Consider the following 27,989-nt stretch of genomic DNA (forward strand, 5'->3'; position numbering starts at 1 on the left):
TACGCTACAAAATGTTTTATTTGAAATACTTTTATTAAACAATGATATGGGTATTCGTTGATATCTTTAAAAGTCCTTTTCTAGTTTTTACATATTAAATTGTTAAAAATGTTGAAATTTCTAATTCATGTATTTTTCAATCATAAGGAAACTAAAAACTCTCGTAGCACTCGTAGTAGAAATAAAGTATATAGAATATTCGCTTTTTGCTAATAATCCTAAATTCACGAACGCTGAGTGCAACACCGAAATGGAACGGGGGTCTTAGAATTAGGAATGTTCGTAAAAGATCGACTTTTCAAGGATCGGTCCTATATTGACATCTCTACGTAGGACCCACTAAACCCTAGATAGAAAAGTCTATAATTCTGTACAGATCCTAAGTCTCTGGTAGCTATAACAAATATTCAATTTTCTCTATATTCTCGCGATTAGATAGGCTTTCACAGCGTAAAATCGGTGCAGAAAATTCCCCTGAACATTCTTGTGCCCTCACATTATTTGTTGAAATTTAAAATTGCTAGAATTCATCCAATGTTCTATACATAAATTCTTCTTAAACGACGTTTACCGCTATGCGATGATAGTGTTTCGTGGTCCATAATAGTTTAAAGTCATTTCAATAATAATAGAAGAAAATTGTTTTTGAAGAAAACCATAACTAGACATTTTCCTAAAAATGAGAGCTGATCGATGCGCAGTACCGCCACGAATAGTTCAAGATTTGTAGCCAAATACGTCTCGATTAGTATAACATTTTAATCGAAGTAATATTAAAAGAGGAAATAGTGGTGTCATATAATTGACTACGCTTCTATTTTCTTCTTTGTTATCACTGCAATGAAAATAAGGCGAGTTTATGTCTAATGGTTCAGTTTAGGTTTTGCCAACAACATTAGAATACCAATACTAGTATATTCTACGACGTAGAGGAAGCAGAATCAGGTAAATGTATTTTAAGATTTACCCTTACTCTCACGTTTTTAAAAACGACTTATAATGTCGAGCTCTTAATATAATATGTATATTGATAGCGACAGACGTTTCCGTTTCACCGCTTTACTTGAAAATATCATCTGTAAACGATTGTAATCTATGGAAACGGGTGCCGGATAATCGAAACTCTACTGTACGTTACGTGTAACAAATCCTGACGATATGATTGTTATTATTTAAAATATGTGACTTTTCTCTCTCTCTCTCTCTCTCTATCTCCCTTTCTCTCTCTTCAGTATAATAAAATATCGTTTCCAATGTTTTAAATATTTTACAGTTCAACGTATACGACTAACATAGAGTGTACACGTATAATGTATGCAGCGTATTGTCACCGATTTAAGCTCCTAATAACTTTTTTACAGAATAACCAGGTATCGCGTAAAAGAACAATAATAAGAGTATCACTATTCCGATGATGACAATACTTTTTAAAATTGCCCACTTGTAGTTGTGCCAGACGATGTATTTGATAGACTTGAGGGGATTTAAGAACCACATGAATGATGCGTCGGGGCGGCTGGAACAGGCAATAGATTTCGATATACATATTGGATAAGCGCTATTATACTTTACCAACGATGAAGTTGTTCGATTTATCGGAGAAACTTACTTTGGTTTATCGAGTGGATCTGGTTCATTTCTGCCGAAACCAGCAGGATTTTGTTCAGCTTCCTCTTTGGTCAGCAAATGAATCTCTGCTTCCACCTTTCCCTGTGGAACATTCGTGATAGAGAATATTCGTCATTGACGGCGAATAATGTGAAATCTCATGTTATTTCTCACAGAAATTGAATATGTCCATACCGTTAATTCCATATTTTCGTTTTCCTTTTTCACATAAAACGGCCACCAGCCTTTGATTCTCTTTTGCTTGAAAATGTTTACGGTCGGTACGGTTCCGTCGGTCTTCAGCATACTTAAAGTGCAAAGCTTACTGTTTTTTGCGCCACGGGGAAATCTGTTCAAGTCGAGGGTGATAGCCCCTAGAAAATCGTCGGCTGAGAAATGATCTGCATCCCATACCTATTTAAACAAAACCACGAAATCGTAAAATACCGTGGTAGTCGGTCCTCGTTTTCGCGACCATGCGGGATTATTACGTCCACTACAGTTGGTATTGTCATTTACCTGTAACTCTAACCGGGCTGGAATTTTGCATTCAGTTTCGTCCCAACTGAACAAACTCTCCTTTCGATTGATAACGATCTTCTCTTCTGCCACGAGATAATCGAATGGATATATAAATCGCCAATTGAAATTCCCTTCTCCGGTCAAGGATCGATAATGAATATCGGTTGCTTGGCAGTCCTCCGGTCCTTTTAGCCATCTATCGAAACCACGGTTGTATAATTAGCTGATGCAAACGTATCGTTGTTAAAACCGATTCGCACCGAATTCCACCGAAGTAAGACGAAGCGAAAGAAAACGAAAGCAAAGAGAAACGCATAGTACCCCTTCACGTAAATGTCGCTCATCTTTTCGCCGGTAAAGAACGCGTCGTCTTCTAACACGACGTCGTCAGTGTTCCAAATGACGATTCTGAGCTCGTAACTTTTTGGTTTTCTCGGCGATATGTCGATAGACGGTCCAGGGGATGGCATGTCCATGGGAAACATATCGACCCACATCTCCAGCTTTCCCTGTTCGATACCAGGTTTCTCGGGGTTATAGAGGGGTCGCGTTTCGACGTGTTCGGGCACTAAGCTACAACCGATTCTTGGAAAAGCGTGCCACTGATGAAGGACCGCCAACGCGAGATGTTCTTCGATTCCTAGAAGGAATATAAGCAGCTGAAGAAGTAAGTGAACGAGTCATGTTCCTAAATAGAATATCAGTATATTAAAATGTAAGGATATTAGAATAATAGAATAAGACTAAGTCCTAGAAGAATGAGATCTTGCTTATTTTCTACTGATAGTAATATTTTGTTTTTGTTGTTATTTTTAGAGAACGCAGCCTTTCAGTCATCGTCACCTTTCGAATGAACGTAATGTTCCATTTCTTCATTTGCCAAAGAAAAGGTTTTCCTGCCTATCGATACTCGGCCGTGAGAATACATGGGACCATCGATTTTCCCATCTTTGCACAGCTTGGACAAAATTTGTGTCGGCTTCGTTGCATCCCTCCACTTGTTATATCCAGACCTGGAACGTGTCATGATTCGAGGAAATCTGTGAAAGAAATGTATCGCAACGAAATGAAAATCCAAACTCTACTCACTCGTCGTATCGCTTCGGTAGGCCGCAGGTGGCTCGATGCCTGCTGTAGAACCTATTTTCCAAATCGATTTTTGTCTCACCGATCATGTCGTCCGCACCAACCAGGTCCCAGTCCAACACTTGAATGGTTAATAACGAATCCTGGGGGAAGGTCGCTTCTATTTCGAAACACCTTAGAAATGGATTAAATAAATAAATAAATAAATAAATAAATAACAAATAGTTATGAGCTTACGTATACGTACTTGCCGAAAACAGGGTTGAGCTGCTTCGACACATAATTTTCCTTGTCGCTGATCCTCTTGTTGCCTAAATGCAAGACTACGTAGGGATCCGCCTTACCGTTCAAGTCGCAGGGGTGGAGGTCGTTCGCTTTCACGATGTACACTCGTACTAGTACGTGAATCGGTTCGTTCGACGGTACACCTTGAAAGAAACCGTATTGCGGGTCGAAGCCCATGATCGTATGATCTATGAGATCTTTAGGAAGCGGCCACTTGTAAACCTTTAGGGCGCCTTTGAAGCTCCCAACGATCCTAGACTCGTCTTCGGGCTCGTCTCCGGTTTTCTTGCCGCGGTACAGCTCGAATGTATGCAGCCATTCCTTGAACTGTTCGAATTCCGGCTGAGCTTCCAATTCGTTCGGATAGATTTTCAAGAGAGCGGTTCGCGGGAACCGACTTCGGGAGGAAGTGTGCTTTGGGCTAAGCTTCGACGCGAATCTTGCCGCGTTCGCACCTGATTTCATTCCGAAAAGCTTCTTCGAGCTGCCAATTCCGCTCGGACTCTTCTCCCCCGAGACGTTCCCCTGAGGTTGATTATAGTTCTCCTCCAAGTACACTGGAACCGTGCCGTTCAACGGCGCTTGAAATATTGTTTTCTCTTTACGGAGTTCCTTGTTCTCTTCGATCATAACTTCCACGGAGGCGAAATACTTCGTCCACCAATCCTGACAGCCGTCACCGTCTTCGAACGAAGCGTCGAAATCCCCTACGAGGTTCGAGTTGAGTTTACTACTTCGATACTTTTCACGCTACCTACGATCAGAGTTGTGCTAATTCAGTTATATTGTAATCCAATTACGTAATTGAATTAATGAAATTACTTTGTAATTTAATTCAATTTCAATAGCATTACGAATAACAATGTGATCGAATTGCAAAATAATTAAATAACTATGTAATTGTATTACAAAGTAATTGAATTACAAAGAAATTTAATTCGATGTGTTTAAAATATATTTGAGTTACTTTGTTATTCTAATCCCTGATGTAATTCAATTGCAATCCTGCACAACTCTTCCTACGACAGTGTCATGCTTACTCGCTCACCCACTGTACTCGCTGTGACTCACCTGTACTTCCATCGTAAACTAAACTGTGCTTTTTCCTTATATTTTGTTCGGTTTTCTCCCTTTTGGTGGGCCAGTCTTGCTCCAATCCCAAAACGATGGTCGTGTCACCGCAAACGAATTCGAGATCGGCCAGTGACTCCAACAAGGACGTCTGTTGTAATTTTGTTTTCGATGTGTCGAAACCTGTTCGGACAAACGAGATAAATTGTACAGAGAATTCGGACAATATTTCGGACCATCCTCCCACCTGTATATTGCTGCAGCTGATACAAATTCTTTTTTCTATCTTCAGCCTCCCTCGCTCTCTTCGTCAGCGGACAATACATGTACTTGTGAATCGAGTTGATCGTGTGCGTGCCGACCAGCGTGTACCTGCCGAAACTTCGACAATCGACTGCCCTGATAGTCAACGGTGGCCGATAAAGCTCCTGTTCCGGTAATTCTAGTTCCATAAACTTGACCGGCGTTCCAAAATTCGGATTCTTCTTGGCGTTCGCTATAACAGATGAGTAGAGGATATGCCCGGCGCATTCCACATCCACGCGGGGTTTGTCCACAGTCAGCAGGTGTATCCTTTTCAAATCTCTCAGGCCCCAGAATAATACCTCGATCCTAGAACAAAGCAGAAACCCTCTAAATTCATCACATGGAAATAATAATAATATGTATCTGATCAACGAGAACAAGTCCCTCTATTACAAAAGTATTTTATTTAGTCCCATAGGTTGCAAATTAAAAGAAATAAGGAACAAAGAAAAGAGAAGATAGAATAGACAATACAAACGGGAAGATAAAATCGGTGATCAAAGAGGCATTTAAGAAGAGGATAATAACAGATATTTTTAAAGTGGTATACATAAAAATAATTGTCGGTGATTTGAAGGTCACGCTAAAAAGCGAGCTTTTTTGTCGCAACAATTTTCTGGGTTTACCGATATTTCGCGAGAGTCGGCCTTATGCCGACGGGTACCGGAAGAATAGGGCCTTGATCTTGACCAATGTTAGCAGCAACAGTCGTAGCAGCAGCAGTAGACGTAGCAGTAGAAGAAGCTGCAGTGGTTGTAGCAGTGACTGCAACGTTAGCACGCATTTGACCTGTTCCTCTTTCCTTCGGATCCGGTAAGGTCGGAAACCCGTAATCTTTCGTCGAAGGATGTTCGAGCAATTCAAAGACAGCGAGTAATTCTCCGGCTCTGGCTGCACCCCTGGTGACGTCGTGCCATTCCAAAGACGGGGGAAACTCTGGTGGCGCGTAAATCTCGAACGCGAGTTTCACGTGAGGCCTCGCTACCGCTCGTCCTATGTACTCTGATTTTCCCTGGAACCAACACGCGTTCTCCCTTGAAATTTCCCACGAAGTTTCAACAAATTACCCATGAACTTTCCATTAAGTGAACAGTGACGAAACAAAAGTGCGTTTGAATCCTTCGATTCGTTTTCTTTTTTTTTCCTTTGCTGTGATCGAGTGCAGGAGTACTATATGTGAGTGTCGGCTTTTGTAATTTGTAAGCCGTAATCCATCGATCTTTTTACTTATCTTTTACCCGACGAACCCGTCATGCTAACTACACCCGTTTCGCTGAATCGTGGAAGCGTGTTTTTCTGCATACTCGTATACTTGTATACTTTTACAGTTGTGTACGGATGCTACGTACGAGGGTCGAGTGTTGTAGCGAGTAGTCGAATGAGAAATTGTGTCGTCCGATGCTGTACGAATATCGTATGTCGTATGTCGCGTGTCCAGGATTGGGAAAATTTGAAATAATTTGATATAAAATAGTAGAACTTGAAATATTTGCATAAGTAAATACTATTTCGTTAAATGTTTAAGGCATGAGAAAATACTATTCACTGCTTACACTTGGATTCAAATATAGAACATAATGAACTAAAAATAAGATACACAAATTTTTAAACTAAACGTATTTTGTTATTGTCACTCGCTATTTTCTATTTGAGTAATCTATCATAATAATATTAACATCTCAATGAAATTCATTGAAAAATAATATGTATGAAAAGTACATTCCGTTTAAAGCTAAGTAAATCAGTAACTTATATAAATTCCTCTTTTATAATGCATACAGTTATTTGCGCAGAAAATAATTTATTACGCAAGACTACCTCTATATTTAACTACACTTATGAGAAAATAAAAATATTTATATTTTATTTACCATTTCATATTTACTATCTTTTCCCAACCCTGCGTTTGTCGAATGTCGTATTGTTATCTTATGTCATCGTATATCGTTGTATGTCGTCGTATATTGTCGGATGACGTCGTATGTTATATGTCACCATATAGCGTCATATACAGTCATATGTCGTCGCATGTAGCACGTCATGCGTCGGTCGCAAATATCGACGGTTTAAAGCAGAGCCCTCGCGTAGTATGTAGGTATGCCCATAGTTAGAAAATCACTCTGTAAGAAACAATCAGAAAACAACGTAAGAAATACGATAGCATATCGCCTGTTGCTATGAAATTTCTGGGATTAAATTTTCAAGGGGTCGTTTAAACAGAAGTGAAGGAGAAAGATAACGTGCTGTTTCTTCAAGAACTCACCACTTTGTCCTGATCGAAGATTTCAATGACGATAGACGGCGGATCCTTCTTGATCTCTTCTCCGGTTCCGTAGATCAAAATTTCATCGAATAGGAGAAGCTCGTCCCACGTAGGGCTGAGAGTTTCATCGATGACTTGCGTACATTTGCAAAATTCGCCGCATATTACTCGCGCGAATGGATCCGAAAGACCGGACGCGTCGCTACCGATCAAAGATCGGGCTTGATACATATGCGCTCGCAACTGGAATTTCTACTCAATAATTATAGCAAGATTTTAGTAGTTCATAATCTATGCGTGATAATAATTTCTACATACGACTATAGTCTATAACTCTATTGTAGCCTAAGAATGTCGCGATGTATCTGTATATGTATATGTATCTGTACGTGTATATGTATCTGTACCTGTACCTGTACCTGTATCTCTATCTGTATGTGTATCTCATACTGTAACCGAGATTCTAGACAAAATCATGCATACGAAACCAGCATGGATCCTTATAGATCCCTATAGATCTGCGTAAATCCATATAAATCCATTCAGATCCGTTTTGTTACTATCGCTACAAGTGTATACATATATGTACATGTATTACGTATGTGTTGTACGAAAGAATTGTTAGAAGGGTAGGCACATTGATTGATTTCAGCCTGGCATTGGTTAGGAGACACTCACGTGTTTTTCGACGTAATGTATAACGATCGGTGGCAATGCCCGTTGCCTATCAATATTTCGTAGTTCGTGGCCAAATTCGTAGCCTTTCGGCAACCCCTGAATGAAATACTTCCTGTGCTTTAATATGCCCAACCACACGTAGATCTGTAGTTTCGTTTGAATCGCCCAGCCCGATGGTCCGAATCTTTTCTTCCCTGGAAGCTATCGAAATATCACGGTTTAGATCGTTGAATCGGATTTGAGTCGGTATCCCGCGAAACATCGCGGTTAGTATACTCCCATTAACATTCGGCTACCTTTTGAAATGTAATAATAATTGCTTAGATGATGGAAGGACCAGTGAATTTTGGTAATTTTTCTATCGCTTAGAATTACTAAAGAAAACAAAAGACTCATTTTTTACCATTTTTATATGAGCCTATAAATAACATTTAAAAGATGTATTTTGCAAATCTCGGTAACTGATACGTATTTTAAAAATTTCATTACATTGAGAATGTGGCGGCACATCAAACAGGCAACGGAAACCGCGGACCCGACTTTGTCGCCGACGGTGCCTTTCATCTGGACAATGTAGCCAGCGGCCGTTCGGGGAAAATGATATCGATTGCCATTTCCCCGAACGGCCGAACAGCGAGCGACCAGGGCCCGCGAGAAGGCCTGGGACCGAGACTCATACGTACGTCGACCGCCGAACCGACACGACGAATAAAAGATCTCCAACGAACGAGTACACTCATTTCTCTCCTACCACCCACAGAGAAAATAGAAGAAAACTTTTAAAAACGAGAATTTCTTATTCTGTCATGGCGAGTAATAACAAAATTGTAACAAAATAATTTAGCCATTGTCTAGTACACTAATTCCTCTGAAATATAAATTAAAAAGTTCAAATCGTTCAGTCCGCTTTTAAAAATGGATATCGTGTTTTAAAAAGTATCCGGATATTAATGGAAGCAAACTGTAGATGAGGTGCAATGCGTACCTTGAGAAACATCGTTTGTACTTTGCCGCAATATTTGCCGCACTCCTCGTCCACGATCGAGTAAATTAGATCTCTTACAGGTATTCTGTGGTAGGCGACACGTCGCCCACCGCTAATCACCCAAATGAACACGTCTGGCAACGAATCTTGTGGCTGCGAATACAGAGAACTCTCTTTGAACCAACGCGCAACGTGGAGCATTAGGTTGAACATTTGATTCTGCGGGTGGTATCTTCGATTCAAAACGAATCAGAGACACCGAGAGCCGTTTCCACGATTCGAGACGAACCACTTACGTCTTCGATAAGAAACTTCAACTTCTGTAAGTAGCCTTGAGCAGTTTTCAATCTCTCTTTGAAGCTGCTCCTCGTGATCACCGCTTTGAGGTTCCTCGACAGGACTCCTATGTTTTCCAATTCCCTTTGACACAGTTTCATCCTCTCTTTGTCGAGCTTCGTTTTCCCGACTCCCGGTCCAGTGAGACTTGACTTGTTGATGCTGACGTATCGATTGCAGTTGCTGCTCAATTCCTCGAGCGTCGACTTCAACGTCTTCTCGCTCGAAGAGTCGTCAGCGTGCGCTTGGGCTTCCGACAGTCCTTCCTCCTAAAGGAACAGAACCGATTAGATTATGATAAGATCGCGACGAATCGCGTTCTTTTCCTTTTATTTATTCATTGAATATATACGGTAAGTTATACATTAATTATAAAATCATAAAAAAAGGTATAATTAGATAACCGCAATTACTTGAATTAATATGATAAATTCATTTTCATGAAAATGATAAATTCATTGACATAAATACATTTTCTAAAGACGTCGATCTAGCTATTTTAGTATCGGCATTTCTACGTTATAAATAATTTAATTTCAGCAAAACTTTTAGAACGCGCTAACCCTTGGATACACAAAAAGAATTATACTGCTATGTTATCGGTTCCTTATATTTCTAAGTTTATTTAAACGCAAGTTGCTTGAATATCCTGATTTTGAAATAACCGGACTTAGGCTACTTTCGAAATAAACGACTCTGAGATTTTATCTGAAATGAAATATTGTAGCGTTCAGACGGAACTTCTTTAATAATGCTGGAGAATCAAGGGACCCGTTAAGAAATTCATACATTTTTTCCACTTACCAACTTGTCCGCGATTTTATTGATTATATTGCTATTGTACATTCTGCGTCTGTAGTCCGGCCAAATGCTTCGAACGTGGAGGCAGGGTTTGTCGTCCCAGTACGGTATGAAATAATAAATTTTGTCGTGCGTCATCGGTTTGCTGGGCGGCGTGGTGCTCTGCCAGGATCCGCTCAACACTTCCAACAGTTCTTCTTGATCTCCGACCGTGCCAGTCTTCGAACCCATCTCGTACATCTGAGATTAAAAAAGACTGGAGCGTCAAAAGCGACGAACACGTACAACTTTACCTTTGAACTTTCGTTGTGACCGTCCAAGGAGTTTCCCGCGTTCCCTACCGATATTTCAAAGTACATCGGTTTGTCGCCGAGCTTCCTGTCGATCATCGTAGCATCCATGATGGTCGCAAACAGAAAGAACTCCTCGTTCCTGGCGTAAGCAGACTCGTTAATTGGCACGGCGGGTTCTAGCTCGACCTCCGACGGAGCCATGTCGACGTTGTCGCTGATTTCTGTCCTAATTGCTATCAATAACCTGCATACAACAGAACGATGGAACTTAGAAAAAAAAGTCAGCTGTATGCTGAGCTAGATAAAACAGTATTTTAAACGGCAAATAGAAAGGGGACATTTTATTCTCGATCCAGCATGTACTTTTGGAAATATAATATTGTATTTGTCCGAAATATTGTAAATAATATTTTATTTGAGGAATATCATATCTTTGCGCCATGGCATATAATTATTTCGGTAACCTGAAACGAACGAAGTACGTCTCGTTGATCATTTTCACGATTTATTTTCAGATTAAGAATCATATTTATGTTGTTAAAATAAACTATGTTATTTTACGTTTTACATTATCGAAATAAAATTTTTATTTCATGCTTCATATTACATTTCAATTCATATTACATTTATCGAAATTTATGTTTTGAAATGATATCTTACTCGTATTGCGAAGAATTTATTACTGAAAATATTGCTTCAAATAATTTCACTGTAAATATTCCCGAGCTCTGGCTACATCCATTCATTTTCCGATAGAATTACTGCGTTACTGAAATGGAGAGAAACGGAAAGAAAGCAAGAGAAGAAAACAGTGACCTAGCTCTGTACGAAATGCCTTCCCCCAGTCCCGCGTTCAGCGTGGAATGTTCGTCTATGAGACTGTAGTCCCTTATGCTTCCATAAAAGTGGATGAAAGCCGGACCGAACGTGGGCAAGAATCCTCGTTCGCCGTCGTTGCTGATTTGCTTCAAATCGACGAAATGTGTTCCGATCACAGTCGCGTGAACCGGATCATTGTCGCACAGCTGAATTTTAATTCTCTGACAGAGCGGCGGAAACATTTCCGTGAAAACGATCTGTTCATTCCAGACCGGCGTGTAACTGTGCCTCTTGACGCTCGTCTTGCCCTGAATTAAGCGACAAATATAATTCTACAATTTCGTTAATTTTAATAATTGAAGCAACTTTTTCCTTTGCAAAAATATTCTTCGAGACGACGTTAACGAATTATTAACGAAAAACAGTAACCAATAAGAGACGAAACTAGGCTTTGTCCGCTCGTTGGCTCAGCCGTCTCGCGCCAGCCGAACGAAGCTCTGATTGATCACTGTTTTTCGTTAATACCTCGTAAACAAAGCCGCAAATTGCATTTGCGCAAAGGAAAAAGTCGCTTGAAACGGCTTTAGGAACCCCTTACTTCGCGATTGCGAGTGGATTTTTGGGACACGATGTATATTTTACAGGTGATTATGATAGATTACATTTCTTTTTTTTCTCGTAAACTTTGTTGTCTAATGAGTCCTTGTTCATATAATAAATAAATGAATGAATGAATAAAAAAAATATATAGACGTGTGAATGAGCGAAAAATGGGAGACGGTACGAATTGAAATCGACGAATACCGTTAATCCAGCGAAGGAAACTTGCACATAAGGGTCCACGAGATCCTTGATCTCGCCTGTGAAAGCTTTCTTGACGTTCGCCATGATGCTGCTGTTCATTTTCGGGAGTCCGTCGGCTCTGTAGACCTTCACGATGAACTTAGCCCTTTGCCTCTCGATCGGCACACCATCCGGAAGCAACAGATTCCCCTCGATGTCGTCCTCGTCTTTCTCGCTCTTCGGAGGAACTTTGACCGTGTCGCCCTTCCCGATCACGCTCACGTCGCACTTCAGGTAACCCTTCGGTCCTCCAGCCACGTCGTCCGGATCCGTGAGCAGCGCCCATTTGTGATAAAATTGATGATCTATCGGGGAACGTTTCTCGTTAGACGTCAGGAACGCACGACGAACGATCGACGATCAATAACAACGAAGAGAAAGAGCCAGAAAAATCGAAGCGGAGTAAGATTTTGGAAACACCGTAGAATGCAGCATGATGTGCGAGCGTGCGAGGACAGTGACCCACTCTATCCGACCATTCGTTACAATAAGGGCTATTCCATTCCACTTGTTGCGATCTTCGTTGGCCGCCGAGCGATCGATCAGTAACCGTAGGTTGAAAGTTGAACGATTCTTAACCCTTTCGCTGCGACGGGCGTATACGCCCTTGAAGAATGACCATTTAAATATGAAGAGCGTATATATACGTTCATAACTTTTGTTAATCAACAAACAGTTGACTATAATATTTAAAAAAATAAATTATGATTACAAACTTTTATATTATAGAAAGCAAAATGATATTACTAAATATAATAGATGTCATTGTAAAATTTAGAGAACAAGAAACGACTTCTACTTTGTAGCATTCCGTACCCCAGTGTCAACTACTCAATAATGCGCTCCGTAGCGAAAGGGTTAAGAAATCACAATTCGAACAAGACAACTAAATAGTATAATTCGCATAGTATATTAGCAACTAGAAAATTAAACGACCGTTTAATTAATTGAATACGTCAAAAGGATATTTAATATTTCACTTTTTAATTCCAAAGTAACCGCAATGAGAGTAATTTTCATATCGGAGCATCAACTATTACTAAACATATGATAATTAATTAACGATCCTTCTTTATGAGTTGGTGATTGCAATTTGAAATTAACCTCTCAATAACGATGAGCCAATTGCTTGTGACTCCATTATTCGACGAAACATATCCCGTTTGATTCGAGAGAGTATGCGTGCTTTGCGCCGGGAAACATGTCAAGTGTTCTTTATTATTTTCATTCTGTATAGTAAGGAGCAGAAGCAACTGTACACCTTTTAAAGCTGTAGAATTTTTTTTAAATGTTAGAGGAACTAGTTCACTTTTAAATTTTTATTACAAGCTCAGATAAGAAACGAGGATCTTTTTATATTTTTTTTTATTCCAAATAGTAGCAAAATTAAAGAAAAATTATTTTTGTTATTGTACAGTAAACTAGGTCTTTTAACATTTATAAAAAAAACTCGAATCATTTAGATCAGTTTTGAAAAAGTTATAAAGTTATAAAAGACGTGTGGTCACTTTTGCTTCTCACTGTATATTATTAGTTACAAGACTGCGAATCTTTATGCAGAATAAAAATTTTCTAAACCGATTGCGGAGAACAGAAATGAAACGAAAATAAATTGTTCCGCATAATTGTTATAGTAAACAGTAAATAGTGTGACTGTACTATTAAACTTTTCTTACGCGTTCAGTTATACATTTCAGCTACACGATTTTGTCATAAATGAGTAAAAGCCGCAGTATAGTTATTAGCTTGCAAGAAGTAGTATATCTAGTAGAATTAATAAAAGATTAAGAGATTAAGGGATAAAAAGAGTTAAGGAGGTAAGGAAGTACGTCCCCGTCATTACAATCGCGTTATTGGAGAAAAGTTAATCTACCCTGATCTTGTACATATTTTTTTTATATAGGAATGTGTCGCCCCGTATAAATAGACTGATTAGAATAAATTACGACAGGGGATTTTCATTTGCACATTGCGTTCTGTTAACAACGATTGATCGCTTGGCGCAGAATAGCCCATACACTACCGTATGTAATATAATTTTTGCTAGTTTCAGTACACATATGTGCACTTCTCTTATCGCGTTGGTCAATCTTCAATGGCGCACCTATGTAAGTATGCAATAGTTGAATGCACCCATACTCTGAAAGCAATGGTAAAGCCTCTTATGTACATTCGACACGAGTAATGTATGAATTCCATTTTGACGTCACAACGCAACGCGGTGGGACTTGACCGATGCGTCGTTGCGACTTTGCCGACGAGGTGCTCCGTAGTACAGTAACTCTTCTCGTTACGTGTACGGTTTCATGAATGTCATGGTTCTACTACAAGAATAACAGCCGCTGTAAAAAGGAAGGTAACTTTTTCTTGTCGGAAGACAAAGGTGGTCGTCTTCCGATTACGTGCAACAGAAGCGGCATGACTCGAGAACGATAAGCGATGTGCGTACAAAAAGATCGTAGTCGACATGCTGTGGAATGATACGTATTGTAGGTGTTAGGTGTTTGTCACATACGAACAAGATAACAATGAAAATTGTAACGCGGAAACGGCAATCGATTATTCGGCGAAAATCTCAACTTGGTCGATTGCTTCATTGTCATTTTCTCCCATAGACTTACATCTCGACATCGTAAGTCGGAAATCGTAAATGATAAATGATAAATGGTAAATGGTGAATGGTGAATGGTAAATGATGAATGATAAATCGTAAACTGTATTCCAGGCGACATGGTATTCCAAGCTATGAACCTTCACGGAACGTTTGTCAACGACAGTTGCAATTCCAGGACGATTTTATCGAGTTATAAAAACGCGCGTTAAAATTAAAAATAGAACACCGTAAGAAATGCGACGCATTTGTTTTGCCGTAACTTCGTCGCGTTGAGTACACAAATAAAGCTTTATCTTCGGATTAACATTTTTGTTGCGCGATTAAGAAATAAGACAAATACGCAGAAACATGAAATGTCGACACACACGCAGATACGTAATGCTAAATGTGGGATATACGTGTTATATATTCGCGTACATATTCTTGCCATCGACTAAAGCGTAAAAAATGCACTTCCGTACAGTAGGATGAACCGGTTTCAAGTTTATGACATTTAAAGAGCATGATCGTAGCGAGTTATTATAATGTTTACATTCGTTCCAACTAAACATCTTAAAAACCACTTAATATCGCGTTTAACCCTCGCTGTACCAAGTCCGAGGTTTTCCAGACCCAGAGTTCGAGACTTGCTTTGATCGTTTGACACGTGATGATGCTAGTTAGAGCGAGGACATAAATGCAGACACGAATAGTTACTATGTAAAAAACAGTACGATATAATAGTAGTAATAATGATGATGATGATGATGACAATGATAATAACAAAATTTTAATTCAGAATGTTTGTATACAAGGACCAGAACATGGGGCTGCGCGTGAACGCTCAGCCGTCGATACTGCGAGGGTTAAAGAAGACACGTATTACATGTATTTTCCTTCGTTGCTTATCCCTCGCAATCGACCTATTATCCAGCCTCAATCACAGTTTTTGTCTCGGTCTTGTTTCGGTCTCGTTTTTGGTCGCGTTCTCAGTCTTGGTCTCGGTTTCGATAAGAGATGAGAGTTTCGAATGTGTCGATCAAGGGAATCGGTTACATATGATCGAAAGTAGTCTTTAACGTCGTTTTCGGACGATTGAAATATAATACCTGGTTGTGCCCATACGGTCGCGATGTCTAATTTAAAGCTGCCCAGCGTTAGATTAGCGCGTAAGAGATTCCGCGATTGCTGCACCTGCATACCAGTAGAAAGTTAACGCTATTGTTCGAATGTTTATCCCTGAAGACGTCGAACGCGTCAATATCATTTCCATCGTTTTTGCGCGCTACGCTACAATTATAACGATCTTTGGTATATCGTAATTATCCTATTCGATCTCACTTGCTTTTAACGCGTTCGCGATCACCGGATTCCGCTACTCGTTACAGTTACGGTTTAAGAGGCTAATTCCTGTATCGTCTAAAAAATTCAGATCGTTTAGTCCAGTATTAAAAAAAGTTATTACGTTTTAAAAGGTGTACAAATATTAATGGGAGTAACTATAAATAGGTAGGCAGGTACTGTCTACGTTGCTTGGAAAAAGTCACTGTGGAAAGTGTAGAACTAATTCCCGTCAGTGAACCCATGTTAACGCCCTCGCAGAAGTAGAGTAAACGCGCTTTCCTTAGTGGCAGAAGCGATCCCTTTCTATTAGCTCCGATTTACAAGTAACGAGGGACCCGAGTCCTACCGATTATAAATAAACAATGTCTCCTGACTTTCGTCACCGTCTCGCTCCCCCATGGTTAACATCTTCGGTTAGCACCACGTAACCCGTTTGCACCTCCCGCGACCTACTTCTATTAGTAATCATTTCTCCCAATTTATGAAAAAACACGCCAATTCTACATCTGCGAGGGCGTTATTAACATGGATAGGTTGATGGAAATTGGTCATACATTTTTTTCAACGGACTTCTTCGGAACAACGGACAGTATGTAGGTACGTACGTATTTGGCCGCGAAGGTCATGCGAAGATTGCGCGAGCAACTATCGAGGAATTTCTATGAATTTCTATTGAATTTCGTGAACTATTGGAAACTCCTGTGAAATTGATGTGCCTCTCACGGCCCACAGCTACCAGGAACGCTTGCTATGCGAAGCGAAGCACGAGTTACAATTTACTGGCGTGGTTATCATCGTCGCGATATTTCTCAAACATTAGCCAAAATTCCCTGCACTATATCTATTATTACGTGCGTAACGAAGCGATTGATTTCCTGTCACACCGTTTAAACCTTTAAACCCTTAAACGTTTAAACGGAAGCTAAAGCGCTCGAATCAAGTGATCAAGTGTTTGGACCAAACATACCGAGAGCGTGATGATTTTGTCGAACAGCATCACGGGCGGCATATGAAAATCGAACACGAAGTACTGAAAATCAAAGTGGAAGTGTAAAGCGCCGCGGAACATCGATTTGCGGCGATGTCTAGGAAGGAGAGCTTTGCAAAAGGCTTACTTCGTTGTAGTACGGGCAATTGGTGGATTCTTTGACGCTGGTGTACTTTCGTTGATCTCCAATTTGTACGCAAACAACGGGATCCATGTTCAAGCCGGCGAGTTGCCTCGCCTCTATGATGGTAACACAAACTTGATAATCCTGCGCCTTTAGCGCTGACTGCCCCGTATCGGTGGTCTGCAAAAGATCAATACGAACGAATTCGGCTCGATCACGGACAGTGTTGAAAGTGATACCGCATTGATGCCTATCAATACGGAATCGATAACTTTGCAATACTAACACACTAAAATATCGATATCTGATTGATTGACTGTTTTACGGTAATAACTATCCTTGACTGATACTACTACCATATAAGAGCGGAAGTTGACGACGTTCTACATTAATATTTTCCGACAAATGAGAACTAGCAAAATGTCAAACGAGTATCGATACTTTTGGAAAGTATCAAAGAGAATTCAATCAAATACAGTATCGGTTCGGTGTCATTTTGAGAAGTCTCGATATCGACAAGTGACACTAAAACGATCCCCATGCGGGGAGCAAAATTGAGTCAACACCTTAAAATAGCGTAACTTTTTTAAAACTGGTCTAAATGATTTGAATTTTTCTGTAAATGTTATAATAAATTTTCAATAGTAAATTTTACCATTACTTAGAATAAAAAAAAGATGAACAAAACTGTCGGTTTTTCACTTTTTTATCTGAGATTATAATGAAAATTTAAAAAATGCACATGATACTTCATGGTAATTTATATGCATGCTGAAAATTTCGTCGTAATCAGCTGACCAGGATACGAGCTATAGACAATTAAATATCGTGAAAATCAGAGCTTTTTAAATCTTCATTATAGACTCGCTTCATTAAAAAATGAAGAAAACGACAGTTTTTCTACATTTCTTTTTATTCCAAGTAATAAAGAAAATAATTAAGAAAGAGTATTTATTCATTGTGTAGTGAACTAGTCCCTCTAACACGTACACAAAAATTCATGTTATTTAAATCAATTTGAAAAAAGTTACACCATTCTCAAAGAATTTACTCAATTTTACTGTCTACTAAGAGTTACTTAGATATAGAATTGATTAAACTCCAACAATAAACTACATACTTTATGTAGTTATGATAAAAATGGCTAGATAAAATACCAAAGTATAAACGCATTAAAAATATTGAAAACCCCTGCTATATATTTTCAATTTACTAGAATTACTGAGAGAAAAAATATTTTTCAATTTACTAGAATTACTGAGAGAAGAAATATTTTTGAATTCCATTTCTGTTTCTTACAACTCAGTCCGGCAACTTTGATTTTACATAAAGACCAGCAGTCTAATCATCCACAATATCAATATCACTTCTATCGCCAATCATAGAGTTCGTTAATGCGAGAAAATCGAACGCACCTTCGGCTTCGATCTTCTGGTCGTTTTAACGATCGCGTCTTGCGACTCGGTCGTAGCCGTGTTCGCGTTAACGCTCGCGCTGACGATCGTCGCCGGACCGGAGTCCCCGTCTCCGTTTCCGTTGATCCGACTCTCGTAATCGGAAGTGTTCGATTCCAGCGACGTCATCGAGTTGGTCCGCGAAGGTTCGTTCGAAGTTGCGCAGCTCGAATCCCCTTTATCGATCAATTCGCGGGTATCGGAACCGCTGTCGCAAGATCGCGAGCTCGCTGCCGCCGGCCTTTGTTTGCCCAGCTTTATAAGCGATCTCATGCTTCTCAGCGTCGAATGCCTGTCGCACACGGAACGAGAGTTTTCGCAAAAAAGAATCTTATCCACCGAATTATCGATGGAAGACGACGCGACGGCAACACACCTCTTACGGTCGGATGACTTTTCGGCCGTCGAAGTGGAGTTGCCTTTCTGTAAGAAACCCCTCTTGAAGATCTTCTCGGTGGCTTGCCAGGAGCTTCTCCGTTTGCCGTTGGCGGAACTGGTGTTCGCTTGCTCGAAGTTCCTTTCGAGGTTCGCGATGTTTTGCTCGATGTCGATCAGCATCTGTTGCTCGTCCTCCATTGCTTCGGACACCGCGTACGAGCTGCAGCTCCCGTCCGGTGGATTGTATCGAATTTCGAAACAAATTACAGCCTAGAACGCATACCAAAAACAGATCTGCCAGATTTCCCTGAAATCGCGAGCGCGACTGCAACTAAATTCGTGGAGCTTATCGCAGATTTATACCAATCGTAATTGGCGGAACAAGTTATAATAATTTTGTAATTGACGTTGGTCGATTTTAGAAAAATTTTCGTTTGATCGTCAATCGTAGAACAACGTGGACTTTTCCATCAATTTCTCTCTGATTATTCATAATCAAACGGTCTCTATTCTAGAAGATTATCAATTTGATTTGAAAGAAAATCGTTGAGCTCCCTTTCGGCATACCGCTGAGCTTAGAAAACCTTAGCGAAAACGAGAACATACCGGAAGCGGTTTATTGTTCAGATCTACCAGAGAATCGGTGACCACGATTCGTCCTTCTCGCACCACCGTTTGGAGGACCAGGCCATACTTTGCAATCGCTTTTTCGTTCCTGAAAACCCTCCGCGATATCACCGTCAACTGCAGAATTTCCGTCTCGTCGACTGGCCTGCCCAAATTCCAAGTGAACGCCTGAAATTAAATCGTCGATAACAACCGGTCAGTCAAAGAAAAATTAGCGACCGTTTTGTTCTAACTTCGGAGGAAATCTATGGAAAGAGAGAACAAAGAAAGGGCGGAACCGTGAGAATGGCCGTATTCTGTATCCTGTATCTTATCGATTATTGCTAACTGAAAGAGAACGGTCACGTTCATCTGGGCCTTATGCTTGGATAGCTAGAGGTTAAAATTTTTCGATACAAATGTTGTGCGGTTTGAAGGAGCATAGTATGTGGTGCATTCATTCCTTTATAGGAATTTATTTATTTCATTACATCAATTCCGAACATTCGAAGGTCAATTTTTCTTTCTTTAATATAATACTAGATTTTTGTAGAAAAATATGGAAGAATATCGCATTCCAAGTAAAAGACATATTGACCTCTATTATCCCTAAACCTAATAGTTAAGGAGTAATTTCACTTTGTATGTTTAACATTTCCTTCACGTAATATCAAGTTGGATATTCTATTTTATCACAGATTTCTGCAGGTCAGTGGAAAGTGAAGGATATGTTCAACAAATAAAGCAAGATTAAAGCTATCAGATTTAGAACTAATAAAGGTCAATATATTCTTACTCAGAATCCTTTCATATTCTGATATCAAAAATATAGTATTATAGTAAAAAATAAATCCACTACGTGCTATGCTTTTTTAAATCACGCAATATTTGGGTTGAAAAATTGGTTGTGCAAATTGCGTAGACCACCCTATATACGAGAAAACAAATTACGGAACAGAACAATATACAATAAAGACGTAATAGTCCTTTCAACGTATTATCTACGAGTCGCAGTCGAGCTTTATTTACACGTCTAACAAGGGAAAGCCAGAGAAGTTCGAAAGGATTCACCTTTCAGAAAATATTTAATGTTCCTAAAACTAACAATAAGAATTTGATAACAAATACACAGCAAAGACGTTCAGGATTTCAAAGGGATTTCTTCCAAATATATATATAACAAAATTTATAAAAATATATTTTTAGAGAGCTATTAATACCATTCCCGACAAAGACAACAGTAATTTCATTCGTAAATCAACAAACTATTTAGATTAATATTCTGTTACAATTTCTTCTGGCATTGTTACTTAAGTGAGAATAGTCGAGCTTATTTGCCACACAGCACAGTGTTCGAAAAGATTAATAATAGGCTCCCAGTAAGTGAATCGTTAACGCGTACGAGTTAGTACATACATGTTAACCGGTTAATCGAGATACAATGTTAAGCGCTTGTCGTTCGTCGTTCATCGCGTCGTTCGTCCATCGATCCCACCGTCACGCACACTTTCGTTGGCCATGGCATAAAATCATAACAACAACACTAACCGACGATCTAATTTTCTCGTTGAAATCCAGAAGCAGATAAAAAGCTTTTGATTACCTTAGTATTACCTTAGTATCAACATAAACGTCTCGAGTGCATCGTTATTTATTTCCGCATTCGTTCGACAATGAAACTTTCAATGTGCATAGCATATAGCAGGGTATTCCATCAATTAAGAATAGCTAGAGAAGTTATGAAACTGAAAGAACGGGTATAGTTTTTTGCCAGCATACCAGAACGTTGTCATATTTTACTTTTGTCTCTGGCACTTTTTATCCGACGCGCGTATTTATCGTCAGCAAAAAAGCCTGCGTGGACACTCTGCTATATGTACATTATCGATATCGATATTGCCATCGATAAGATGGGTCACACACGGCACGTACGACGTAAAATCCATTAAATCGTGAAATTATTTTTGTTGGATTCACTCGAATCGGGGAAAGAACTGGGTCACGGCGAGAGCTTGTTGCACGAAATTCTATGTATACGTGTATACATATATCAAGATACGCTGTACGTATATGATATATAAATGGTATATACGGATATGTATGAGCAATAAAACTTACTTCGTTCACTGGGATATGGTCTCCGTTTCCTTCGAGACATTTCGAATAATGAGGAACCTCTGCAATCACATAATTATCAACGCGTTACACCATGGTAAAGTGAGACAACAAAATAAGAAATATATTATTATATTATATCATATTATAGTATCGTATCGTATCGTATCGTCGAATTTATTCTTACTCGAGCGAATACACGAGGCGGGCGGCAAGCACCTTAATTGAGTGAATCGAGGAAAATTTCGGATAAGGTTGAAAGGGGTTTAGCGAGAAACCTATCGTCTAACTTGTTCGTGTCACGCGAGTTTACGGGTTCGACGAAGTAGGGCAAGTAAGCACGATCCCACTATCATGAAATCTTAACGTCTGGAGCCTGTACACTCTGCACTTCGTAGCTAAAGGTGAATCTACGAATACGAGTTTAATTCGTAAAACTTTCAATTCCGGAAAGATCTGGCTAATTACATTGCTTTGTTTACAACTAAAAACGAGCTAATTACACTTTAAATTACAGAACATTGTACAAACTAATAATTTAATTAAAGAATGTACTCTAGAAAGAGAGAAAGAGAGAAAAAGTGTGTGTAAATTAGCTAAATAAATTAAAATAAACAAAAATAAATTTACTAAAGAGTGTAAATTAAAAATTCTTATAATATTGCTATATCTCGATTTTCTCGATGCGAGATACACACGTACGTATCTATGTCTACTTTAGAAACGTATCTTGACACGAAGCGACAGGTGGGAACCAATTTACAGCACCGCCGTTGTGCCACGTAACCGCTGTGCCACCATCGCTAAACTGTCGATCTTTCTGTAAAATCAAATTCTTTCGGTTTGGCATGGCCTGTGTTGGTTCGTCTTTTCTTAGTTCGTTTTGTGTTTGCTTGGAGCGAAATCTTAAAGTTCAGCAAAGACCATTTCCTCAGGGAAAACTCTGAATAAACAGTCTATAGACCTATATCCCAGTCATCCATCTAGTCCAGACTACAAATAGCTCGAAGCTTTCGCACTTTAGATTTTGCTTCGGAGTCTGGGTTGCCTCGGTGTTTACAAAAGCTATGTAGCAGATGTCGCTAGCTAAGAAACCGTCGTTGTTATTGTTTTCTTTCCTCTCGCCGTTAAATTCGGTTTACATTGACATCTAATAAACAGGATGATCCCAAACGAAAACCACTAATCTCCTGGGTCATTCATCCATTTAACCCATCGAAATCCGTTACCACTGTACATTCAATCATTCCGGTAATTACGGTTTGTTAAATATTTCAAGTAGCGCGTCTGCAATCGATCGCGTTAATTAACGTTGACTGAATGGCGACGATGGTGGCTGCGGTACTGGTGGTGGTAACGGCGGTAGCAGCGGTAACGGTAACGGCGACGGTGACTATTTAACCTGTCGACATTTCCGCCGTAGTATCGCACGTTATGTTCGACCAACGATTTTTTTCATTTGCAACGATTTACATTTTTCGTAATATCGGGACCGAACGTATTCGATTTTAGTTTTGCATCTTCTGTCGGACTACACAGATTTGTATTTATTATTGATGACGAACAAGGTGAGGATTACAAAGTAGAGGGTGCAAGGTGTAAGGTACAAGGAAGAAGATGCAAGGTATAGGTTGCAAGGTGCAAGATTATTCTAATTCTAGATTGCAACGCGGTCACCGGCTGCCCCGAGGACGTTTCAGCCACGAATACACATGCTATTTGACCGCGGGCGAATATAAAGTAATCGTGCATTGTAACTAATTCCATTTACGTCGCTGTGACGTTATGATATCGATTACATTTGCGGTTCTAATCGCGATGACGCAAAGTTGGTTTCACTCGGCACGACGCCGACATTATAAGCGCGACAGAAACTGTCACGTAAATCGTGCCGTTCAGAAAAAAGGTAATCGTTGGGTTTACGATTCTTTGATGTCGAATGGGTCGCTCGTGCCCGGGCGCGTGCAGTTCGAAATACGATTGAAATTCGTCGATACGATACGATTATGCTGGAACCGATACGGTGTCGCTGAGAACTTTTCAACCGCGTGGGAAATAGGTCTGAATGATTTGCGTGTGGGTAGACTTTTATTCGCAGCCCACGCCTACGCGCAATCCTGAAAGAAGGTACAATATCGCGAGCTTGTGCCCTGATAGCCATTTAGAAATACCAGATAGCAACACTTTATTTATAGACGTGTTAATTTTAATCGATATCGCGAATTTACTACGCGAGAGTGATAATGTGGGACAAACGATAATAAAGACGCGTTTCCGCTCCATCGAACTCGACATTTGTTTTTTTATGCGTCCGTACGGAATACGGAAGTTCAACTTCGGGATAGGATCTCGCGTTCCGCGGCGAAAGCTTTCCCACTATTACACGTGTGCAGGATAAGTAACGGAGGGGAAATCTTCTTGCACGTCGATCGCTTAATTGATTCCAGCTTCCACAATGATTCAGCGAGACTCTGCGTCGGAATGTTACCATCACCTAGGGTACCTACCGACCATGCAAACTCATTCTAGAATCTACATTTCTTTTTAAACCAACAAGTACATAAACATCTATGAAATAAAATATAATTCCAAATCTGTTTTTCTCTTCTTTTCCTTTTATTTCTTTTTTAAATATATAACAGTTGGTATATGCGTAACGACTTCTACGGGTAATTTCATACCGCGTAAACGGTAATTAAGACGCAAATAACCACGCATTTCAGAAACACGAATCACTGTTAGCATTTAATTACACTCTCTACAAAGTCTCGAACGGAATCGCCGATAGATAGAAGGTTTTTATACTATCGTAATAGGATCGAATTTATCAATGCGCGTTAATTGATAGAACACTTACCTCGGAAATCAATTTTAACTATTTCCTCCCCTTTACATTTCAGTCCTTGAAAATTCTTTATCAGAACAACAAGCGCCATGCTCCGTAATCCGTAAACAGCGATTGGTAATCCGTAATCCGTACTCCGTAATCCACAATCCTTAATCCGCAATCCTTAATCCGTAATTCGTAATTCGTAATCCGTAGTCTGTAGTCCGTAATCCGTAATGCAATGAGTTTTCAGATTGAAGATTTCGAGCAATTTAACGTTCGTTTACGGCTAATGACTTGGGATGCCTCAGTGAACACGTCTCACTACTAACCGCGTTTCGCATCTTTGTCATTGTTGGCCGACGATCCGTCGGTTCTGCATCGTTCTCGTAAAAGATCACGATAGGTGGACCAATATCAACAACAACGACAACGACAACGACACCGGCAGCCGAAGCAAGTTCATTCCTCTCGACGAGTTTACGGATTATTTAGCCCACGGTAAACGAGACGCGAGCGTTTGAGTCACGAGAAAATGTTCTCGCCGAGATGATCGAAAGGAGAAGTTGCTGTCGCGATCAGCCACCGAAAAAGCATGTACGCGAGCCGAACGATAGTCAGCTTCGCACTGACCCGCGTTCGCATCTCGAACAACCCCCGAGTCCTGACTGTCCTACACCCGTCCTACCCGTCCTACCCGACCTACCCGACCTACCAGTCCACCCCATGCCAGCATCCAGGACATTCGGCGCACGCGCTACTCGTTTTTCCGCGTGTACACGAACCGTACGCATCACGGCCGCGATCCGTTTCGTCCTCGCCCTCTCCATCACTCTCGCCCAAAGAATCATCGAGTCCGTATTCGTTTGCTTTGTCATAGCGCAATCGATGACGTAGCTACATCCGATTCTTTCGCAAATACAGTAACCAGTAACCAATAACTAGCAGCCAGTAACTAGTAACCAATAACCAGTAAGCGGTAACCGGTAATCGGTAACCAATGATCAATAACCAATAATCAGTAATCAATAACCAGTAACGAGAAACCAATAATAACTAGTAACCAACCATCAGTAATCAATAACCAGTAACGAGAAACCAATAACTAGTAACCAATCATCAGTAACCAATCATGAGTAACTAATAAGTAGTAATCAGTAACCAGTAATTAATAGTCAGTAGCTAATAACCAATAACCAGTAACCAAATACCCAAGGATCAGAATATAATTGATGCATCGATTTTATCCAGTATTTCCTTTTGTTAATGTAAAATATATATACCCGCCGCCTGTACTTCAGAGCTCTAAACGAGATATCACGTTTCCCTTCGGCGAGGTAATTTCAGTAGAAAACGAGATATCTTGTTCCCCGGCGAGTTAAAAATTCTTTTGTGCTTCAACCGTAGAAGCATTTCTTGCATGAAAGAACATCATACACTCTCTCGAACACAATCGTACACTCTTTGGAACGTTATAAACGTTTCAACGTGTTTAAACATTTCTTTGAAGAGGGTAACGCTTCTAACGAACGAATTTACTCTTATATTTCTCGTTTCCTTCTTTCATAGATTAATAATTGAGGAAAACCTAGGAAACTAGAAAACTGGAGCACGTCGACTGACACGGAAATACCAAGGCACAAGAGAAAAGATGAAATTAGTAGTTGGACAGTGCGACAGCCGCGATAGCTGGCAAACGGATGTCGTTCAGTCCGAAATCTTCGACTTCTTGTCATCCTACATATCGTGTGGCTGTTTTACCGGTCTATAGTATATAGAGACATGTAGTATTGACAATAGTTATGGACGATGTCATTATTGTTTTATCAATTAAACTGGTTGAACTATCTTTTAGGTTAGACAATTAAATATAATCAAATTAATAATTTAGTTAGACAGCGCACAGTGTAAATTGCGTTCGAGGGTGTCGGAAATACAAAAATAATTGACAGATGATAATAATTACATCGATATAAACTATGTTGGCCATAGAGCCCGGCGAGTTTCCTCTCTTAGGAGATGCTGGTGCCTACGGGAGAGACAGGAAGTTACAAAATTAAACTTAGCATATCAGGGACGGTTATCAATTCGTTTATCATTTTATGAACAGAAACAAGGTCAAACTTAATATAATCGTGTTCGAGAGACATTACATTAAGATATTTTGAAATATCTGTATCGTCATGACCACATAAAGATGAAGCTAGTCTATAGAGTAGTGACTATAGACTATAGAGTATACAAAATACAGATTGTTACGAATCGAATAGATAGACTAAATTCGCTGAAAATTGTACGAGTCGAGTGTTAACCCTTTACGGTCGGTGTTCCCCTTGCAGGGACATTCTTAAATCGTCGTAGGAGTCGACGTCCCCGCAGTGGGGACATTTTGAAATCGTCATAAAAATCAATGTCCCTGCAACGGAACCCTTTGAAAATCGCTACAATGCAAAACACTATCATCTCCTATACCTCGTGACCATTTTCAAAAAATTTACTGCGCTTAGATTAGCGAACGTGCCGACCGGTAGCGATAATCTATTGACTTTAAATTCTGTAAAAAAAGTAACTGCGAAATGCTAGATTTGCTCCGACCTACTGATACTCTCGAATGCGAAATCTGCCGACCGCAAAAGGTTAAACTATGTTTGTGCATTCTTCTAGAGAAGACATAGATTAAGAAAACGTCCAAATTTATCCAGCTTCTTTTCGACCGACTAAGTAATAAATAGATCGCAAAGGTCGAAGCGTTCGTACTTGGTTTGCACGGAAGAATAAAATGAATAAGTGATACCCTACGTATACTTGGAGAGCAATGAAGTAATATTGGCCGACAATCACGCAGCCAATTAAATCGAACTGATACGAGAAACCAGGCTGGACTTGTTCGCTTCTTCGAAAAGTCCTTGAAAAAGTTCTTCGGGGAAAGGTTCTTTGAAAGGTGGTTCTTTGGGGATTCCAGGCTTCCGGGTAGATCAATAATATGGTGGAAGTTAGGTCTGAAATTTCTCAGCGCCACCCTAATACACAATTTGGAACTAACAACTGTTGCTCTTTTCTAACTCGGATCTCGCCTAGCTCCCGAAATTCTCATCTCCTTATCTTCTAATCGCGCATCATTTATACGTCAATATGTATGAATTGCTTTTCGCGATCCCCTGTATAGAAACATATGCTACTATAGCGTATTCATAGAAACATTAATCATGTATTTGACATGTATGTATTAATTACGTATTTAACGTGCTGCTGTCTGTCACAAAGTATAGCGAATACTAGCTAATATTTATCGACTAGAGTTGCAGATGAATATTAATCAATGGTTACAGGATTAATCGCTATAACAAACCTCATGTTTCAGTTTCGATGCGATAAATTGAATTACTCTGATCTTATTAAATTTGGTACAAATGGACGATTAACGCGCTAATTGATCGTGACGGTATCGAAGAAGTTATCGCGTCAACAGAGCTGCAGAAATCTTGTGGCCACACAATTAGTCGCACGAATCAAACGTGGATTATGTTTTTTACTCGAGTTAAGAATTTGTGTCTCTTCTACATAATTGAATAATAAGTCGCGCTATTACCTATTTCTTTGCAGATGCCTATGTTGGTAAGATGGGAGTCGCGTTGAGGCAAATGACGGAATACCAATGAGGAAC

At 39.8% G+C, this 27,989-nt stretch overlaps 1 protein-coding gene across 4 annotated transcripts; it reads right to left on the reverse strand.

The window, feature by feature from the left end:
- On the reverse strand, positions 1–24,979 carry LOC144475221 (otoferlin). Of its 4 annotated transcripts, XM_078190905.1 has the most exons (28): positions 24,658–24,979; positions 24,356–24,508; positions 21,502–21,560; positions 19,384–19,572; positions 18,776–19,047; positions 18,361–18,691; positions 16,949–17,125; positions 16,801–16,863; positions 15,599–15,683; positions 11,858–12,201; positions 11,051–11,361; positions 10,235–10,478; positions 9,945–10,181; positions 9,101–9,409; positions 8,805–8,957; positions 7,820–8,020; positions 7,142–7,393; positions 5,505–5,890; positions 4,820–5,184; positions 4,573–4,755; positions 3,464–4,208; positions 3,220–3,390; positions 2,974–3,143; positions 2,452–2,770; positions 2,128–2,326; positions 1,804–2,022; positions 1,610–1,710; positions 1–1,516 (listed from the first exon to the last, which is right to left on the reverse strand). In XM_078190905.1, the coding sequence occupies exons 2-28, from the start codon at positions 24,432–24,434 to the stop codon at positions 1,336–1,338; spliced, it is 6,345 nt and encodes a 2,114-aa protein (XP_078047031.1). In that variant the 5' UTR covers positions 24,435–24,508; positions 24,658–24,979; the 3' UTR covers positions 1–1,335. The 4 variants fall into 4 exon arrangements, 3 of the variants coding, with proteins under 3 accessions (XP_078047031.1, XP_078047039.1, XP_078047021.1); XM_078190913.1 differs by having other exon boundaries at positions 7,145–7,393; positions 24,356–24,979; XM_078190895.1 differs by having other exon boundaries at positions 24,356–24,979.
- Positions 24,980–27,989: the final 3,010 nt, after the last annotated feature.

Source organism: Augochlora pura, chromosome 2 (genome assembly GCF_028453695.1).
Source record: "Augochlora pura isolate Apur16 chromosome 2, APUR_v2.2.1, whole genome shotgun sequence".
NCBI classification, from domain to species: Eukaryota; Metazoa; Arthropoda; class Insecta; order Hymenoptera; family Halictidae; genus Augochlora; species Augochlora pura.

Coding starts and splice junctions, on each gene's coding strand:
- LOC144475221 (XM_078190905.1), bottom strand. CDS start 24,434: ATGGCGCTTGTTGTTCTGATAAAGAATTTTCAAGGACTGAAATGTAAA. Junction 10,479..11,050: donor GGCATTTCGTACAGAGCTAG/GTCACTGTTTTC, acceptor TGTTGTATGCAG/GTTATTGATAGCAATTAGGA. Junction 9,410..9,944: donor ATAAAATCGCGGACAAGTTG/GTAAGTGGAAAA, acceptor CTGTTCCTTTAG/GAGGAAGGACTGTCGGAAGC.